General features: G+C 51.4%; 6 protein-coding genes across 6 annotated transcripts; 2 read left to right on the top strand and 4 right to left on the bottom strand.

The window, feature by feature from the left end:
- The first annotated feature begins 1,463 nt into the window (after positions 1 to 1,463).
- Positions 1,464 to 2,787, top strand: GGI43DRAFT_403808 (25S rRNA (uracil2634-N3)-methyltransferase). Its single transcript, XM_083205835.1, has one exon. The coding sequence runs from the start codon at positions 1,601 to 1,603 to the stop codon at positions 2,582 to 2,584; it is 984 nt and encodes a 327-aa protein (XP_083061427.1). The 5' UTR covers positions 1,464 to 1,600; the 3' UTR covers positions 2,585 to 2,787.
- Positions 2,788 to 3,211: 424 nt separating this feature from the next.
- On the bottom strand, positions 3,212 to 6,988 carry GGI43DRAFT_366452 (uncharacterized protein). The gene is made up of 3 exons (XM_083202467.1): positions 6,292 to 6,988; positions 4,545 to 6,163; positions 3,212 to 4,452 (listed from the first exon to the last, which is right to left on the bottom strand). The coding sequence occupies exons 1-3, from the start codon at positions 6,683 to 6,685 to the stop codon at positions 3,697 to 3,699; spliced, it is 2,769 nt and encodes a 922-aa protein (XP_083061426.1). The 5' UTR covers positions 6,686 to 6,988; the 3' UTR covers positions 3,212 to 3,696.
- A 3,012-nt stretch (positions 6,989 to 10,000) lies between these two features.
- On the bottom strand, positions 10,001 to 10,774 carry GGI43DRAFT_366258 (uncharacterized protein). Its single transcript, XM_083202464.1, has one exon. It carries the CDS (start codon positions 10,533 to 10,535, stop codon positions 10,047 to 10,049), a length of 489 nt encoding a protein of 162 aa, XP_083061425.1. The 5' UTR covers positions 10,536 to 10,774; the 3' UTR covers positions 10,001 to 10,046.
- On the bottom strand, positions 10,774 to 12,278 carry GGI43DRAFT_366286 (uncharacterized protein). The gene has a single exon (XM_083202466.1). It carries the CDS (start codon positions 11,856 to 11,858, stop codon positions 11,013 to 11,015), a length of 846 nt encoding a protein of 281 aa, XP_083061424.1. The 5' UTR covers positions 11,859 to 12,278; the 3' UTR covers positions 10,774 to 11,012.
- GGI43DRAFT_366281 (uncharacterized protein) lies at positions 12,237 to 13,783 on the top strand. Its single transcript, XM_083202465.1, has 4 exons — positions 12,237 to 12,641; positions 12,719 to 12,833; positions 12,913 to 13,484; positions 13,539 to 13,783. The coding sequence occupies exons 1-4, from the start codon at positions 12,615 to 12,617 to the stop codon at positions 13,695 to 13,697; spliced, it is 873 nt and encodes a 290-aa protein (XP_083061423.1). The 5' UTR covers positions 12,237 to 12,614; the 3' UTR covers positions 13,698 to 13,783.
- A 1,503-nt stretch (positions 13,784 to 15,286) lies between these two features.
- On the bottom strand, positions 15,287 to 16,774 carry GGI43DRAFT_422555 (aminotransferase class-III-domain-containing protein; the record flags this gene model as incomplete). The annotated part of the gene is made up of 2 exons (XM_083208125.1): positions 15,287 to 16,496; positions 16,575 to 16,774. 2 exons carry the CDS (start codon positions 16,772 to 16,774, stop codon positions 15,287 to 15,289), a joined length of 1,410 nt encoding a protein of 469 aa, XP_083061422.1.
- Positions 16,775 to 18,700: the final 1,926 nt, after the last annotated feature.

Below are 18,700 nucleotides of genomic sequence, written 5' to 3'. Positions count from 1 at the left end.
CTTTACGAAACAGCCACCAAAGAGCGGCGGCAGAGGCTGCGCTGTACTGCCCGGCAACAGGGAAAGCTTGGGCTGCTCTTCTGTGCGAGATGGCGCTCTTTATGCTCGAAATAAAGCAGACAACCGTGGCCCTGTGTTAGTTATGGTTTTGCTCTAAGTTTATCGTCCGTATTGTCAACGAGGTTCAGCAACAGCTTTCCAGTAGTTTTGTAGCACGACATCTCTGCGCTGTTCAACTATTCGTTCACTACAGGAATACATCTGCTGATCCAGGGCATGTACATCACTCCGCGTCTAAATGCAACTGTGGGGGCACGAGATCCTATTGCTTTGCTAGTTTGCCATCTTCCTCCACCGCGTCATCCTCGTGAACTGCGCTGCCACGTTGGGCATGACATGCAAAGCAAAGCCTGATTTCACATCAGCAGTGATTCACCACACAGTGCTCTTGGGGTGGGCCGCTTGCATTCCGTGATGCTCCGCGGAAGAAAGAGGCTAAAGCTGTGCGAGAGTGATTTGCCGAACAAATGTCACGTTGAACTGATTTTCTGCCACGCACCCCTTTGTATGGCAGCGTAATGACGTCTGGCTATTGGCCAAGGCACCAGGCGGCTTCAAGCAGAGGCACGATACAGAGCTACGAAACACATTGACTGCATGTCTGAATAGTTTTATCTGGCTGATTTCCACGTATTATCCTCTCATGCCGACCTGCTGATATGTCTAATCGAGGGCGTTTGCAAGCCAATTTCTGCGGCACAATAGCGGCAAACAGACCCGCTCCACTTATATCCCCGATTGCCTGTTTGGGACTTTGGCTCCTGCGACGGCAATAGGCTACGTACCTTGCTAGCGAGAAACCTCCTGCTACGTGGTGTTACGTATTTGGGGAGCCTTACCGAGCAGCTGAATGATTGGTTTCGGGGCATTGAGCGCTGTTCGATCACCGCTTATTAGATGCTGCTCCTTGCATTTCCTAGTGGGCTAATACACGACGAACCGTTTGAACTATATTATTTCGCATCCGCATGCTAAAGCGAAACTGAGATATAAGAATAAAAAAATTAAAAATTAAAATAGTCAAAACCAAGAAAAGCCAAGCCGCTGCACAAGATCTCAGTCTCAGATTCTGTCATCTGCAGCAGCCGCTGTAGCGCAGCGGGCTCTGCTCCGCAAAAAAAAGAAACCTGAGAGGAAAATGGCAGAATCGCGTTAAACAGGGTCAGGCCTTACAGATTTTAGCGCGGCTCTCTGGGCACGGCACCTAAAAATTGCGCTTTTGGGTCTCAACCGCTGTAGCCTTATCGCTGATTGGGCGCGTCGTCGCAATCCGCTGCCGCCATCCCGCCAGTAGTTGCACGTGAGATCTACCTACCCTTTGGAGCTGGTGCTGCTGGAGCTTTGGCGCGTGTACCGTGCCAGACGTAGCTGGTTGGTCCCTTATTTTTTCTTTTCCATTTTTATTCTTTTTTTTTTTTTGGTACACGCCCCAAAACATTCCGCCTCAAAACAACATTTTTATTCTACTGTCTGTCGCCGCTGCCATTGGATTGATTAGTATATTTCATTTCACTACGCCATAAACAAACTCAATTCTCCAATGGCCAAAAGGAGAAAGCTGCAGCACCAAAAAGGGCCACAGCGGCCTGCTGTCCGGCCGCAGCAAAAAGATAATGGCCCATCAAAGAAGAAGCCCCTCCAACCCGCAAAGAAGCAACACCGCCAACAGCAGCACGACGAGCCCGTGATCCCCTTCAGCCCCAACGACCGCATCCTGCTGGTGGGTGAGGCTGACCTGAGCTTTGCCGCCTCTATCATCCAGCACCACGGCTGCACAAATGTCACCGCAACCGTCCTCGAGAAGGACCACGCCGAGCTGGTCGAAAAGTACCCCGCCGTGGATACCAACATTGCCGTGGTCAACCGCCGCCCGGATGCCGATGCTCCTCCCAAGAGCCCCAGCCACGGCGCCGGGTCTGACGCCGGCGAGGACGGTCAATCCGACGCAGACGAGGCCGCAAACTACGACTCTGATGAGGACCTAGAGGAGAAACCAGTCGCCGTCAACAACAAGCTCGTCTACAACGTCGACGCCACAAAGTTCCCGTCCTCCATCTCTCGCACCCCCCACGACCGAATCATCTTCAACTTCCCCCACGTCGGCGGAAAGTCCACCGACGTCAACCGCCAAGTCCGCTACAACCAAGAGCTCCTCGTCTCCTTCTTCAACCGCGCCCTCGCCTCCCCGGCCGCGCCCCTCGCCCGCGGCGGCTCCATCATCGTCACCCTCTTCGAGAGCGAGCCGTACACCCTCTGGAACATCCGCGACCTCGGCCGCCACGCGGGGCTCCAGCTCGAGCGCAGCTTTCGCTTCCAGGCGGCCGCGTACCCGGGCTACCACCACGCGAGGACGTTTGGCGTCGTCAGGAACAAGAAGGGAGAGGAGAGCTCCGGCTGGAAGGGCGAGGATCGGCCGGCGAGGAGTTATGTGTTTATGAGGAAGGAGGAGATCCAAGATCAGACGAATAAGAAGAAGCGGAAGCGAGGCAGCGACGATTCTTCAAGCGACGAGGATGAAGACTAACTAATCAATGCCAAGAAGGCACCCGTCTTGGCACTGTATATATATGATGGGCTTATAACACATGCATACTACGTACATATATGTACAACCTCAAGTGGAGATATTTAGATGACATTCATGGCAACTTGGGCAATGGCGTTTTAAATTGGGATATTGGACATGCTGGGCAATTATTTAATTATTTATAGCATTGCAATCGAAGAAAAGGGCCACACTGGTCTATTCATATAATAGCATTCAAATCGTCAAGATATATTTCCACGCCATACTCCATATCCATGATTCGCGAATAATGTGCATTTCACCTGCTTCTTACAGAAGCTCGCTTATCTTACACCACCGTCCACAATTCACAGTAGCAACGCCGCCCCCAAAAAATCCCCCCACTGCTCTCACACAGCCTTCAAACGCCGCCTTGAGCCAATTATGTGTGGCATATGCAGAAAACACCATATCCCATATTTTACGCATAGTGAAAAAAAAAAAAAACTCCGCCGAAATAGTGAGCAAATTGTTCTTTTGTTTTTTTTTTTCTCGTATGGCGACGACGCCTTGATATTTGTTTAAAAGAAAAAAAGATGATGAAGATGATGAAGATGAAGAAAATCCATTGATATAATATTCCTCTTTTCCTCAGATTTCCCAAAAATCCAAACCCAAAAAAACTCCAATGTCATCTCACATCCTCCTCCAAAAAAATGGCAAAGAAATAACAAACATCTCCATTTTGGCTACTCCCTAATGATGTAAAAAAGGAGATGATATCAAAATGATAAAATGAGATAGCAAGGCGGAACCGCGGATTAAACAGCGGCATGTTCCACCTTCTCCCGCTCCCCACTGCCAGGGGGAGTACATGAAAGATTAAATAACGAATAAAAAAGGGGCGGCAATCCCCAAAATTGGAGATAAAAAGAAAAATAAACGGATAAAAAAAGAAGAACCGTAGGTATAATACAATGCAGATTTCTATCGTGACCCCTAAAACTCCCCGTCGAAAAATAATAGCAAATGAAATGTGCATTAATGTGTAATATGTGCAATCCAGGATAGCTTGAATTATGCTGATACCTCATCTGAAGTTGGATGCCAAAAGCAATGCCAAAGGCAAATTAATGGCTTAACAGCTCTTTTTGTAGAGCATTGCCATGTTCGTCCATGGACGTCTGTTGTCCGGCTGGGCCATCTGCATTGGGCCGGGCCACAGCCTTCTTCCGTGCTTGCTCTTCTTCGTCAAGCCTCTGCGCTTCCTCATTCTCTCGTACTAAAGCCTCTTCTTGCTCAAGCAAAGCCTGCGCCTCCTCAGTGCGAGCTGCACCAGGGTTCTCTGGAGGAGGCGGCGGCGGAGGAGGGGGAGTGGCCCCATCTAGGTCATCCTCTTTCAATCTCTTCATCTCAGGTCCATCTAGTGGCGAGTCTACAGAGGCCACAGTGACCTCAGCATCTCGCTTCCGTTTACGGTCAGCAGCGCCATCAGGCGACTCCTCTTCCATATCACTAAGAACAATATCCTCTGCAGTGGCTTCTCGCTCGAGAGAAGAGTCTGGGCTTTCACCAGGCTGGTCTGCAGAGGCCGGCTTCCCATTAGTGGCCTGCTCACTACCCGCGCTCTTCTTCGTGTTTTCAGATGTCCTCTTTCTATGGTGTGCTTCATACTTGGCAACTGCACGATCCAAAAAGTCCTTGACGTACTTCTTGATGTTTCGCTCCTGCTTTTCGGTGAGAGGCGCAGCAGGGTCATTGACGCGGTTATTCTTGTAATCAGATGCAACCAACTTCCTTGCGACATCCTTTCCGAGCCTCTTCAGTTCTTCCTTGGGAAGCTTATGTCGAAATTTATCTAATACGTGCTTGACAGGAGGATATACCTATACACCATTTTGTCAGCCTTGGCTCCGGCAGAGAGGAAAAGCTACGAATAAGAGCTATACTAAGGCACCAGGAGGATGGTATGACTTACTGTGTGTTCATAGACTTTCATTTGCTTCTCGACCGGCAGAGACCGCCACTTATCCTTCCTGGGCTCCTTTGGAGAGGCTTCGACTGGTGCCGGAGTCTGTGAAGCTGGCTGCTTAGGCGTCCCCTCTTTAGTTACCTTGTCGATAATGCTTTGAATAAGAAGCTGTTCTTGAATGGCCTTGGATGGGGCTTTTGGTGTCTGTTCCGCGGCTGGCTGCGTTGGCCGCTCCCAAGTTGACTTGCCCTGCTTGTTGTAAAAATACGTGTTACCGTTCGCATCTTTGGCGGTAAACCAGCCCACTGGTAAGGCATTGTGAAACGGTCTACGTTGACGATGGCCATTGTTGAAGAATGAGTTATTCCTTTGCGGCACATTGCTTCGCGGTCCCTTGGGGGCATCAATGGGTCGTGGGGAGGCAGTCTTTGGGGTTGACTGAGAGCCCACTGCTGCTGCCGCCTCCTCTTCCCGCGCTTGCCCTCTTCGCTCTTCAAAGATGTTTTGTGTCGGTGCATTAGGATCGACCTTGCGCCTTCGTATACGGTAGGCGACCTCGAGTTTACTCCACTCGTCAAGCAGTTTCTTGGACTGAGAAGAGACATCTTCATGCTCGGATTGAGATAGGGTTTGGATTGTCGCTTCAATATTGGAATCTTGAATCTTGTTCCTTGTTAATCTCGGGAATTTGTCCAAGATGGCCAAAATCTGTAAGACCACGTTGCGGTCATCGATGAATGTGTTGAGAGTTGTTTTGAGGATTTGATACGCGTGCATGCGCATCACGGAATGAATGACGCGCTCTTCGTCACAGCGTTGAATTCGCTCAAGCAGCTTGACAGCAATCCATTTCTCCTTGCACTGCATCAAGGTAGCCATGACCTTACGAGCATCATCATCGTCCAAGCTTCGAGGCTGAATGCTGTTGACATACTCCTCGTCATCCTCATCGGGACGCTTCTTCCGGGGCTTCTTGGGAACATGGGTATCCCAGCCATCAGTGCCGTCGATACCAAGAGCCTCGACGGTGGCAGTAGGCAGTTTGGTGGCGCGCTCCGTCTGCGTTTTTCCTCCAATGAAGCCGACGCAGTTCGCTTCTCCGCAATAACAGGGCTGAGGCTCCGCGCCGTAGCGATCGACATTGTAATTGAATACAAGCTCTTCGCCCGCCTGGATCTTGCGTAGAGCAAAGATTCCCATGCGAAGTTTGTCGCCGACGACCCATTTGTCCACAAAACAATTGGGATTGCACGAATGGTTGCAAAATCGGCCCAGGTTTCCCTTTTTCGTGGCGTCTACGAACTCGTTTTTGTTGAGCGACATGAAATAAAAGTGCTTGATGCCCTCCTCGTCATACTGAAGCATCCGCCGCCGAAATGTCGGCTCGTTGATGACCTCTCCAATATACTCATAGATAAAATCATTGGCCTCCAGAATCGCATTGGTACGAAGGCCAAAGCCTTTCTTCTCGGTCTTGATTACCGTCACGTCTGCATACTGCTTGCGCTGAAAGCGCCTGTTCTGGCAACCGCCGCCACAGTTTCCTGCATTAGCGCTACACTCCATCTTGGTCGCACGGTTGATGCAGTCCGACTCCTCGCCACAAGCAAAATTTTCGCCATCCCCTGCTCGTTGTCAGCAAAACAATGGAAACAATAACAAGACACCCTACGATCTAGAAGACGAGGACGAAAAGGAAGGGGATTCGGGCTGGGAGAAAGGGAAAGAGGGGGGCAGAAGGAGCCTAACATACGCCATTCTTCTCTGCAGTCGCAGTCCAGGGAGTCGTTGTCGGTTGAGCCCAAGTTCCTCGATCCATAGAGACAGTCAGGAATGACCTGAAAAGTTGCGCATGATTCCTCGGTTACGCTTGCGAGGTGGGAATATAGCGGGACCTCGCGAGCGGGCGGCTTCTGTGACGACTTGCGCGACAACCGCGCAGGCCTGGTGGTCGAGCTGGGGGTGCCGACGCTTTCGCTCTGCGATTTTGTGCCGTCCATGGAGCCTGGTGAGGGGGCTTCGCTATTCCGAAGCTTTGGGGTTGAGGTAGAGCCTCTCGCGGCAGATTCTGAGTGCGCGCCATTCTCGACGGCGTCCTCGAGCTTCACCTTCTCCATTCTGCTCGTTGTGTTCTCTTCATCCTCCATTTGACAGCAGTGCGGGAGCGAGGAGGCGAGGGATGCAGCGTTACTCTTCTGCCAAGGCAAGAAAAATAAGCCTAATCCAAGGGTGAGAGGTTGTTTAGAAGGGCGTCGCGGTGGCAGCTGTCTTTTTTTTTTTTCTTTTCCCTTAGAAGATACGCGCAGGGCAGGGAGCCGCGTACGGAAAGCGAATTAGGAGAGATTGGGCAGAAACGCGAGGGTGGCGAAGAAGCGAATGCATTAAAGGACCGGCTGCTTCAAGATTCGCATCGGCAGTCGAGGGCTGGCAGGCTGGAATGAAAACAAAGCAGAAGCTTTCGAAGTCGGGTTTGCACCTCTCACCTCAAGCCAGAGAGGCGTTCTAACTAAGCTGGCCGTCCAGACCCTAGCAGTCGGAGTTAGAGGTACCGGTAGCGGTGCCAGCGGATTTTCTTAGGCCCGGCGCGCCGAATTTAGAATCGCCAGGGGATTCAGCTTCCGCTTTTTTTTGGTGCAGTTGGGTCGGTATGAAGAAGGTGCATGTATATGTATCGTCTTTATTTTCCATTGACTCGTTTGGTGCAGACACCGAGACATTTGTAGCCTATTCCATGCATGTAGCTACTTGAACCATCACGAGTAATGGCGAATTGAGTTGCAGATGGAGAGTATGAAGTGAATTATAAGTAGACGCAAGAGAGTCGTGAACCAGGGACAGGAGCAGGGCGACAGAAAGACAGATGCATTTCTCGCTGATGAATGTGTAAGTAGCAGCCCAGCTTTAAGATTACGGATATTATACGGAGCACACTTGCAACAATCATGGTGTTTATATCGAGACGCAGGTCTTCCCAAATAAAATGCACTCGCGTACAAGTAGGCTCTAATTGAATTCAGCATGCTGCAAGGGAAATTCTAGAAAAGGTTCGCTCAGCTGCAAAACAGATTGAGCCAAGCTGTGACGTACAGTGCATGGACCAATGGCAGCATCTCGGGCTCAGACATTTGGCGCCAGCCGTGAAAGCCGTTTAGCGCCCTCGCAAGGGGGGAACCAAGATGAGTTGGCAAGCTTGGATGTCGTCAGAAGCACAGCACAACACAGCACAGCTGGCCGCAAGCGAAGAAGTTGCAGTATTAGCCTTGCTTGAGGTAGCAGTTGGCGAGACTGGGCCTCAGCCTTACTGCTCAACCACCGAGAGTGTCTCAGGCAAACAAATACAGCCCATCTGATTCACTTACACCGGGCTGTCCGCCTCCAGCCCGCATGCCTTGTTGCCCAGATTCCGCTATTTTCGTGCCACCTGAGTGGGATGCAATTCAATGAATAGTCCTGCACATATCAAGGCTACTAATCGTGGGTCACCATCTAGAAGTCTATGACAGTATACTCGAAAAGTCGCATCTTGACCGCCACTTTAAAGGGTGCTTACCCCAAAAGTGGTCAACACCGGAGTTGCCGTCTCTCAGAGGAACCCAACAGACTCAGAAGCGCGTGGGAAATATTCCTTAGCGTTCCGGCTGATATGCAAGTTGGGAAAAGGCAGAGAACAAAAGAATTCAGCGCGAAGCTGGCCGGTAAACGAAAGCGGTTTGCTGCCAGCGAATTACATGTAGAGGTTCAACCCCAGGTTTGGCCATGCAAGCGTTTGTTGCTGCGGCCACGTGGCGACGTAACAGAAAGGCAGGCATTGAAAGTGGTACGACCATGTTGAATTCGAAAAGATGCGATTGGAAGATCGACACGATTCATCAACCAAGGGGAGCCCATGCCGGGAAAAAGGAAAACCGAAGCAGTCTTCCAAGGCCAGGTAGGGAAGCATCACTGTTCAAGTGTCTACCGCCTTTACGCAGAGAATTTTTTTATGATGTGTTGTACATGAGTGGGTCTGGTGGGTGCCAGCTCATTATGCATGAGGTATTGGCCGCAATAAGGAACCGGTTCATGTTGAAATAGCGAGCCTATATAAGAGGCAGGATCCGATGATTTAGTCCAAGTAGACTTGTGTCGTCGAACGAGCGGTGGCAGAAAAAAAAAAGTGAAGCAATCGCCCGAGGTGAGGTCGCGATGCTTCATCTCGCTTCATGGTTCGTCTGAATCGCGGCTAACGGGACGGGGGCCGCCACCGTCCAGAATATCCTTTTTTTTATTTGTGCAGCCAGCCATACTCACCAGTCACTTGTGACGAACCTTGTGTGGATTGCGCTGCGGCAGAGGCATCTGACAAGAGCGCAGAGCGCGGCATGATTGGTGCGCGGCCGCCCAGTGGTCTTGTGGCCATCCAATCTGCTCTTCAGCAGTTGCAGAACCAGTGGGCCAATGGGCGAATAGCAGTCAGCTCGATGCCGTGCTGCATCACGCGCGCAACAGACGTCGTTTTTACTAACTCAAAACCTCTTTCCGGAGCCTTGCTTTGCAGCATGTACTATCGTGCAAGCACAAGATTCATGGAGCGAATGGCCACCGTGATGCATATCTGGTGCGATGCGGCCACTTGAGCGGCCACCCCCACCTTTGCTCAGCAGTCAGGATGGGTCAGACAGGCAGGAAACGAGCGCGGCCCCAAGCAGAACAGGACGACGGATGACACGAGGGCCAAGACGACAATGAGAGAAAAAAAAAAGCGAGCTTGCCGCTTCTGGTGCTGAGGGACGGGAATCAAAGCAAGACAGTCAGGCGGCCGATGGCCGGCGTGGGATTGGCCGATTGAGCGCAACCAGGTCCGCCGCGATGCAGCTGCACGTCAGGTATGGCCACACCCATTCGACGATGATGCTTGACGGCGTCTGGAGCGTCGGCTGTGTGTCGCATCGCCTAGGCGTGGTAGCGCGCAGCAAATCGGATGGCGCCGTGGCCTCGTCCAGACCCGAGCCCTGCTAGGATCCATCTACAGTACCAGCAGGACATCCAAGGGCCTCCTCGGTAGTTGGCGGTACTGGCAAAGGTGGTTCGCGCACAGCTATATTAATTCCTGGGTGACCTGAGGGTTGCGCCGCCGGTTGGTGGAGGGGAGGTGAGGCAAGCAGTACCGTACAGTACGAGGGGAGATGGATGGTGGAGGGATCAAAGGGGATGAGGGCGGACCACAGGTCGAGTCCTCTGCCTCAGACTGCACGGTTTGGCAGAGCCAGGGCGAGGGAGAGCTCCAAAGCCACGACTTTCACCGAAGTTGCCATGCCCTGGTACGACGGGCCATACAAAGGCCGCCTTGGACGACGTATCTGCGAGAGGACCCGCCTAACCGCCTGCGTGCGGACGACGAATGAAACCTTGGTCATGCTGCCGACCAGGCAGTGACTTGCGAGGTACCACGGCTGGGATGAGATGGCTGGCGATGACGATGGTGTTGGGGCATGGCGATCGCGAGATGCGGTGCGATTGCGGCTGCGGCTATGGATCTTGTCGTGTCGTCGTCTTGTTGCTGCCGCTGATGTTGACGCTGTACTGTTGAAGCTGCTGGTGTTGGTGGTGTTTTGCTGCTGGACCCATTTTGAGAGACAGAGCGAGCTGGGCAGCTCCAAGGCAGTCTGCAAAGTACCTCGTGCTCTTATTTTTCTCGCCAATATCACAAGTACCTCGAGGCCAGGGCGCTATCGCGCCGTGGCCTCCCTGTCGTTCTGGTACCCGTGCCACCGCAAGGCCCGCTCCGGCTAAACAGGCGCCCGTCCGCATGGCTAAGGCGCATCCATGTTCGCTGGGTACGGCCGTCTCACTAAACGGAGCGTTCCATCGAGGACAAAGTCGAAAAAGGCCCTGCTTTGAATGTTGAGAAGAGAGAGGAAAATCATGGATAACCGCGATTCTCTCTATTTTTGCTCTCTTCTCTTTTGCGGCCGTATATACATGCAAATGCAGGCCTGTGCAAGCATGTGCAAGCATGTACAAGCATAGGCCACTACTCCATGCTCGACACAGCTGTACAGGCGCCGCTCGGTACGGAATAGCATCAGCTATTAGTCCTTGTCTGGGGCCCTCCCACTCCACCTTCAAGGATCAACCCCCCTCCCTCTCCGTCTATGCGAGACAACGGTACGCTCAAAGTAAGCCTTTCTGGCCTAGGAGACGGTCCGGAAGCAGCAACGGCGACGCGGCTCCCCATCCATCTAACGATTTGCTGCAGCTCCCCGGCAGACCTGACAGACCTCAGCAGGCAAGCTAGTCGCAGAATTGCCATCTCTGGACTCAACTGGACCAGCCAGACACGCCACTCACAACGCCCTCCGCCAGGTTGCGGACGGCCCTCCATACATTAGCGTGCGGCGGCCTCTGGATCGTTCTGTCAAATCGCCACTGCAGGGTGCCGTCATACCTAATATCATGTGCGCAGGTTGTACCAGCGAGCAGCTGTAGTTCTGGTTAGGAAACAGGGCCAATACTGCGAGTACGGAGAACCTCGAGTACATCCATAATACTCCATGCTCCATCCGTGGTCGATACCACTAAGACCGGCCAGGGGGGGTGGTCTGGCGGGCAATATTTTTTTTTTTCTTTTGAATCCAGATCCAGCGGGCAACGATCATTCAGTCTTGGTAAAGCGTCTGGAGGCCGGAACGACATACTTGCATACATCCCTTGCTTGCACGTCTTGGTACTAGCAGACCGTCGTGGAGACCAGTTAGTGCTGCTACCGACTTGCGGGCTATACAGAGCGCGCATAGCGTAGACGTGCGGCGCAGCACGGCTTGTTGGATGTCTGTCGATAACAAACTGCCTCGCGGGCTCTCTTTGGCCACTCACATCGGCTCCCCTGCTGCTCAGCTCTCTCAACAGCACCGCAGCCGCGAACAGGCCCGCCAACTGACTAGTAGCCGAGGAGACGCGGCGAGAGAAGACGACAGAGATAGAGAGAATATACTGTAGGATACTCGTATCCAGATCCAGATAGGGCTGCCTGTGCCTTGCCATCGGTATCCCCCAGTGGTGGCTTCCCCCAGCCCACCGTGGCAACCTTCTGCTCTGCTCTGACAAGAGAAACGAGGAAAAGAGTCCTACGACTTCCAAGGCTCCGGATTTCTGTCTAATTCCCGTCCTTTCTCTCTTTTTCAACGCCCCCCCTCCGCCGTCTCTTCCCTCCTTCGTCTCTTTCTCTTCCAGCGTCTCTTCATCTTGCTCTTTTCCGCTTCTCTCACGACTGCAACGGTTCCGAGCTCGCCTCGGGTCATAAATCGCACAATCCCAGCGCCGGGGTTTTCGACTGGACATCTCCCTCCAAGTAAGGACAGGACAGACCAGCCCTTATTTATCCATCCCGGCAATCTGCACCGTTCTGGTCTTTCTTTGCATCTGCTCGCTTCATTGCCTGCAACAAGCGTGCTACTGCATGTCGCGGATCGACGCTGCACAAGCGGCGCCTCTCATTTCTATTTGTTTTTGTTTCTCTTCGAGACCCGTAAGAGCCCGCTCGTATTAGCCACGAGGCCCGTGGGAAACGCCGCGCGCCAGCCGGCCGGTGTCGTGCATTCTTGTTATTCACGATAGTGGGCTCAAGACCACATTGACAGAGGATCCAGTCAGTCCCTCCACCACTGGTGCCGGGGAGCAACGCCCGCCTGCAGGGCATGCCATTTTGGACGGAACTTGTTTCTCGACTAGTCTCTGGCCTGCTTTTTCCATTATTACTGGCTCTGCAACATCTGCCTGCTTGAGAGGGGTCTTGTGGAGGAGTGGCTGCACAACCACCACCATCAGGTTATCTCGACCAGAGCCGTACTACGATACTCCCTCGCTCTCTACCTCGCAACGCTGCGGTTTTTGATAACTCCCCCGTCCGTGCTGCTTCGCGGGTCATCTCTTCAGTTTTCATCTACTTTTATTTCTCTTGCCGGTAGTTTTAAATCCTCTTCTATTTGCGGCGTCAATGTTTGTGCGAGGGCTGGCACCACGTTCTATTCTCCTTTGCTCTTTACTTCTTTGACATTCACCACACGCTTTTTTCGACAACCCCTCCTCTCATAAGCCATGGCTGCTTTCAGCTTGGACGAAAAGGTATGTTTTACAAGTTCCTATTTCTATCGTACAGTTACAAGAATCAAAGTTGGTTTTACTAATGCACTGTCACCCAGCGATTTGTTCTCGCGGAGATGATCAAATGCAGTTCAGTTGATGTCGAGATGTTGATACGATTTGTTGAGTCAAATGTGTCTGACCCCAACTGGATGATTATGCAAATCCCGCCAGGTACGGTGAATCAAATGATGCTGCAATTCTAATTCTGCTTCTTTTTACTAGTGCATTCATTTTCTAACTTAATCTCTAGGTCGTAATCTGGAACAGTGCATGCAAGTCACGAACCGGTCACCGACAGCCCCAAACCATAGATCTGCAATGTCTCAAAACGACCATCTGGCCAACAGCGGTATGAATCATCCAAGACAGATTGCGCCGAGAACAAGTCCTGGTGGCCAAACCCCTGGGGCTATGCCAATGTCGCCCGTCAACATGCCTTCGTGGCCGCCAGCCGATGGTGCTGAGGATAGACGAGTACCACCCTACGAAGCTCCAAGTGCCCCTGCTCCTAGAAAGAGAGGACGTCCTTCACGAGTGGACAGAAACACGGCTGTGCCTCCTCGTCTTGCCAACATCGCCCCCAGACCTCCTCAGTCTATTCCAGGCTCCAACACACCTCGGCCTATTCTCCCGGCTATTCAACGCCAAGCTGATACTCGAAGCTCTCAGCCGCCACCTCCAGCGCACGTCCCACTACTGCTCGACTCTCCCCCGAGTAAAAAGAAGAGAAAGACGAGCGCAGGTGCAGTTTCAGTTTCCACCCCGCCGCCTCCTCCTTCTGTTACCACACCTCCTGCGTCGGTGGATCACGAGAAACGACCGGTAAGTAGCCAAAAATAGCAAGCACCTGTACGCCGGTCTGATTGATAGCGATAGCGAGAGTCGAGCGAGCCAAATTCCACAAATGCGCGTGAGAATATACGCGAGATGGGACCAATGCAATCGCCTCGCCCAATGCCACTTGAACCGGAGCCACGGCATCATCCCTCCCTCATGCCTGTAACATCTGCAGCACCGTCTCAAATCAAAGCCTAAATAACAGAACTAGCCACAGTTTAGCATTGTCTTCTTTCAGGATTTCTGTCAAAAGCCCCAAATGGCTAGGTTAAAGGGGCACTTTTGTTTGTGTTTGCTTCTACATTTCATGTTTCTTTCTTGGTAGTATCACTACATTATACCCTTCCAACTTTTCCCATTACCCCATTTCATGTATTTGTTATGTTCTTCACGTTTCCCCCTTTTTTTCTCTTTTCATTTTTTCTTCCCTTTGACTTTCCTTTACGTTCTGTGCGGAGGTGATTTGGAGCATACTGGCGTTTTGTTACTACATTATCTGCGGGGTCGGCCTTTTGATATTTGGAAGCATCTATGTGCATGGATTGAATGAACGTGATGAATCTAGGTTTGAGAAACGAAACGAGCTAGGTAATCATGAATGACATGGTCCCGAAGTAGGGTGGCATCATCTTCCCGCTTCTTTTTCCTCTTCCATTTTCTTCTTCTCTTCCGCCTTTATTTCCTTTTTGCATCGCACGGGTAGATAGATTGAGCTGCTGTTGAACGGCACCTCATCCATTTTTTTCATAGGTAGCCTCCATTTGTATACCACATGGAAATCAACGATTTGACTCGTTTTTAGGCATCTGGTATAAGGGAATCTAGGGGTTGTACGATTAGTACTGGTAGGCAGGCATTTGGCTTAGATAGCTGTCTTTTTTTATAGATGCGTTTTCTGGGGCAGACAAGGGTATAGCACTGGGTTTATAGCGGAGTGCTATACTTGATACCCAGATTCACTATCTCTAAAACTTGATATACCACCTTGGAACCTATATCTAAATGCAAGTGTATGCTATGTGGCGACCAATAGGACATTTCGAGCCTCTTCTCAGGGATGACGAAACATCCCCGCGCTATGATTGCACGGAAAACAAAACAAGCCACACCTTTTCTTATGACATGGGGTTTCATTGGTGCAGCAACACAAGCAAGGGGGTCAGGTCGTGATTCGTCATACCGCCTCTATTAAGTAGGTACTATGCGCCGAGTACAAATTAACGTCAAACGTAGTTGGATTGGATGCTAAAAATAGGTGGCGGTAATATATCTGATACCGATTCCGATATTGCAAACAGGGACCAATGGGATATTGGGATATTGGGGTAGTGATGTTAGCCTGGTGATGTTGGTATGGAGTGGTGTGATTTGCACCTACGCTGCTATTATATCTAGGTACCCAAGTACTATTAGCAACGGATTGAGAATTGCCAAGCATGAATGCAGTGTTGTATTCTCAGCCATAAGTTTTCTAGCATAATCTAATTTTAATGCTCGCGAGTGCTTATCGTAAATCTACATGATGCAAGTCTCATACTGTAACTTAGATAGACTCCGTCTCTCTAGGCGACACTATCTTTGAAAAGAACAACCAATTACGCTTCGTTTCTTAGTTAAAACCATCTGAGCAGTAGCCTATAGGAGAATGCCATCTTTTTTTATGAATTTTTTATATATTCAAGGTTATGTAATTTAAATCAAATCGCTAAATTATCTCATTTTCATAATTATTCTTTTTAATATTTTTCCCTTTTTTCCCTTGTTGCTTTTTACTTTTGTAACTATCTTTACAAAGCCTTAACAATCTTCTCCAGAGCATCAACCAGGATATCAGCGTGGTGCTCCTGGAAAGTCAGCATAGGACGCAGACGGACGGCGCTGGCGCCACTGCCACCAATGTTGATGCCAAACTCCTTGGCCTTGGCGAGGAATTGGTCGCGCTTGGGGTTGTCAAAGGCGATGAAGGTGCCCTGGCCCTTACCACGGAGGTCCTTGAAGTGCTCGGGGTACTTCTTCTGCAGGCCCTCAAGCTTGGAGTAGAGGTAGTTGCCGACCTTGGCGGTGTGGTTGACGAGGTCGAGGCGCTCAATCTCGCCAATGATGGCACGGAAGAGCAGAGCTCGGACAGGGTCACCCATCCAGGTGTTGAACTGGCGGTAGGGCTTGTTGGGCCGCAGGGCTGGGTTACCGTAGTAGAAACCGGCGGCCTGGGCCTTCTTGGAGAAGGTGACAATGTCCGGGGGATCCTGCAGGTTCCAGTGGTCGTGGGCCCAGAACTTGCCAGTGGCGCCGACACCAGTCTGAACCTCATCGACAATAAGGAGAACATTGTGCTTCTTGGTCAGCTCGCGCAGACCGCGGAAGAAGTTGGGGGAGGCATGGTTGTCACCGCCCTCGCTCTGGATGGGCTCGACAATGACGGCGGCGGGGGGAATGTGCCAGGTCTTGATCAGCTTCTCGACCTCGTCGAGGCTGGCCTGCTCGATCTTGGCGTTCTCCTCGGCGTGCTGGTCGAGAGGGTACTTGAGAATGGGGAAGGTGGCCTGGGGCCAGTCGAAGGCGGGGATGTCGACCTTGTGGATTGGCTTGGAGCGGGTGGTGGAGAGAGTGCCAAACAGACGGCCGTGGAAAGCAGTCTTGAAGGACAGGATGGAGAGTGAAGAAGAGCCGGGAGACTGGTTATTCATGGCGGAGTCGAGCTCCTCCTGGGTGAACTCAACATCGGGGCCACCACGCTCGAGCTGTCGTCGGTAGATGAAGGCGGCCTTGAAGGCGGTCTCGTTAGCATCAGACCCGGCCATGGCAGTGAAGACATTGTTGAGGCCCTTGGGCGCGACCTTGAGGATACCGGTCTTGAGGATCTCAGCGTAGTCGTGGGAGGGGAAGTTGCCCAGCGCAGGTCGGTTGATGATGGCATTGACCATCTCGGGAGTGGATGCGGCCTTGGCCAGGGCGGGGTTGTTGTAGCCAACGGGGATGGAGGCAATCTGGGCGTAGCTATACAAAACCAATGATATCATATTAGCAACGAGGGGCCGTCTAATATTGTTTTCTGCTTTCAATTGGTGCACTTACACGTCGAGCAGGTAGTTGCCATCGGGATCAGCAATGTAGTTGCCAATGCTCTTGGTGAAGTCGGTCATCATGTTGATGCTTCGGGTATCAAAGACTTCGCTCAGCTCGGCAATCCTCTTGGCACTCTGGGGTCCAGGGATGCTCGCCGCCAGCACAGGAGCGTCGGGCTCGCCCTGGATGAAAGCCTTCTTGGACGCCATTCTGATGGATGCGCTGGAGAAGCAGCGGGCAGAGTTGAAGGAGGAAGCGTGGAGGGATCGGATGGCAGGGCGCAATGCCTGGGCAGCACGGAGGGCAGGCATCTTGACGGCCGTATTTATGTGTTATACGCAAAGTGCTATGATGTCGTGGCTGGGACTTTTGTGAGTTTCTGTTATATATCGTAACTGCGTAGCGTCGGCTTGCAGCGCTGCTGGCTTCCCTCCTTTTCTCTCTTCTATTACCTAATTGGGGAGATTGGAGATGCTTGACGCGCTTTCCCCTCACAGGACGTCACACGAGGAAGGCAAAAGCGACGAGAAAAAGAATAACAGTGTCGTCAACAGTCTCACCGTCCAGCTGCGGCCTCGTGCTTTATATCAACGGATGGCGGCGGCTTATCTGCGGGGCGCGTAATGCAATGCGGGGGAAGACGTGCTAATATGAGGAGCTCAGGGGCGCTAGAGCTCTATGACGGCCTTGGACGGGGGGCCCTGATGGCGGTGCGGCGTCCACTAAAGGGCGCTGTTGCCGCTGTTTGCTGCTGCTCGTGGACCGGTACCGAGCCGGAATCGGGGGAGCCGGTTCTAGAGCCGGTACGCCTTTAGTGGCTGGGGCGGATCTGCCTTTTTTACGTTATTGGATCAATGAAGCTTTTTTATAAGCAATTGCACGACGAGATGGCCAAGTCGGGCAGGGGACCTAATCGTGATTCTATCGCCTTCGGCTAATTGATTCTGCGCCGTCGTGGCTTGCCTTAAACGCGTTCCTGTGATCATCTAGAAGCAGCAGATTTACTCGTTCTTATACACTAGAAGGCACTAATCATCAAGATCCATATATCAGATTGCAATCGATATCCATCTTGCGTATCTCCTCCTCCCCGACCTCGGCCCCCTCTGTAGCCAATTGATCAATCTCTTGCATTCCCCTTGCCTTTCAAGCGGTGCACCTGACCATGGCAACGCATGCACGAGAAGCCCATTTGTCTTACGTTTTAGTTGGTCCAGGCGGATCGGACGTGTAACGAAATATCCCCACGTGGGGCCCATCTTCCCCGGTGCTATGACTACGTGCTACTACTAGCAGCAGCAGTAGTTGGCCTATAAATCGTAGAGGCAAGTAAGTGCGACGGGGCGCGTATTCGCTCGGCTTACTATGCGCAAAGCAGAGTAGTGCAATTGGGCCAAGATAAGGCAATGGAGTGTAAGTTTGGCATGTTGGAGATGCGCCAGGCACACGCAGTCGCACACGCAGTCACATGCGTGCTGTGCTGGGCGCATTGGGCGGCTCCCAAACAGGAAAGAAAGACAAATTTGCCTATTTCGTGAGTTACTGTACCCCGACAGTGCTGCCGGCAGTGGTAGCAGCATCAGATTCCCCTCGTTTTTTTTTTTTTTTTCCTTTGCATTACTAAACGTACCATTCTTGTTGCCGGTCCGGCTCGCTGCTGTTTCTCCCGGGACTTTTTTTAACGTGCCATCGGCGTTCTCCCGGCTTCCGGCCTTGCATGAGTCTCCACGGAAATTGTACGATGTTCATATTGAGCTTCTGTATTCTTACTAATACCCACGCATGCAGACTACTATCATTTGAGACGTAGATATTCACATTGTCTTATCACGTTTGACATTATTAATTAATTAATTATTATTATCAGTATTATTTAAACATTCAGCTTTTTTTTTTCCCCTTGGTAACATTAACCCAAACGAATGATCTTCTGTTGAGGTGTCCCCAATATATTATCAGCCACTCCAGCTATAATTTAACGAAGTTGTCGGTCCACACAGAAAAATATATAAGAAAAGTAGAGAAAGTAAAGAAAGTAGAGAAAGTAGAGAAAGTAGAGAAAGTAGAGAAAGTAGAGAAAGTAGAGAAAGTAGAGAAAGTAGAGAAAGTAGAGAAAGTAGAGAAAGTAGAGAAAG

Source organism: Trichoderma evansii (assembly GCF_050947405.1).
Source record: "Trichoderma evansii strain SZMC 28006 chromosome Unknown GGI43scaffold_8, whole genome shotgun sequence".
Classification (NCBI taxonomy): domain Eukaryota; kingdom Fungi; phylum Ascomycota; class Sordariomycetes; order Hypocreales; family Hypocreaceae; genus Trichoderma; species Trichoderma evansii.
Note: the sequence above shows the minus strand (reverse complement) of the source record. Positions and strands in the feature narration are given on the sequence as shown.

Excerpts from the sequence above, each read along its gene's own strand:
- GGI43DRAFT_403808 (XM_083205835.1), top strand. The coding sequence starts at position 1,601 with ATGGCCAAAAGGAGAAAGCTGCAGCACCAAAAAGGGCCACAGCGGCCT.
- GGI43DRAFT_366452 (XM_083202467.1), bottom strand. The coding sequence starts at position 6,685 with ATGGAGGATGAAGAGAACACAACGAGCAGAATGGAGAAGGTGAAGCTC. Across the intron at positions 6,164-6,291 it reads CGACTGCAGAGAAGAATGGC|GGGATGGCGAAAATTTTGCT; the intron begins GTATGTTAGGCT and ends GACAACGAGCAG. Across the intron at positions 4,453-4,544 it reads TGAAAGTCTATGAACACACA|GTATATCCTCCTGTCAAGCA; the intron begins GTAAGTCATACC and ends AATGGTGTATAG.
- GGI43DRAFT_366258 (XM_083202464.1), bottom strand. The coding sequence starts at position 10,535 with ATGCTTGCACATGCTTGCACAGGCCTGCATTTGCATGTATATACGGCC.
- GGI43DRAFT_366286 (XM_083202466.1), bottom strand. The coding sequence starts at position 11,858 with ATGTCCAGTCGAAAACCCCGGCGCTGGGATTGTGCGATTTATGACCCG.
- GGI43DRAFT_366281 (XM_083202465.1), top strand. The coding sequence starts at position 12,615 with ATGGCTGCTTTCAGCTTGGACGAAAAG. Across the intron at positions 12,642-12,718 it reads CTTTCAGCTTGGACGAAAAG|CGATTTGTTCTCGCGGAGAT; the intron begins GTATGTTTTACA and ends ACTGTCACCCAG. Across the intron at positions 13,485-13,538 it reads TGGATCACGAGAAACGACCG|CGAGAGTCGAGCGAGCCAAA; the intron begins GTAAGTAGCCAA and ends TGATAGCGATAG.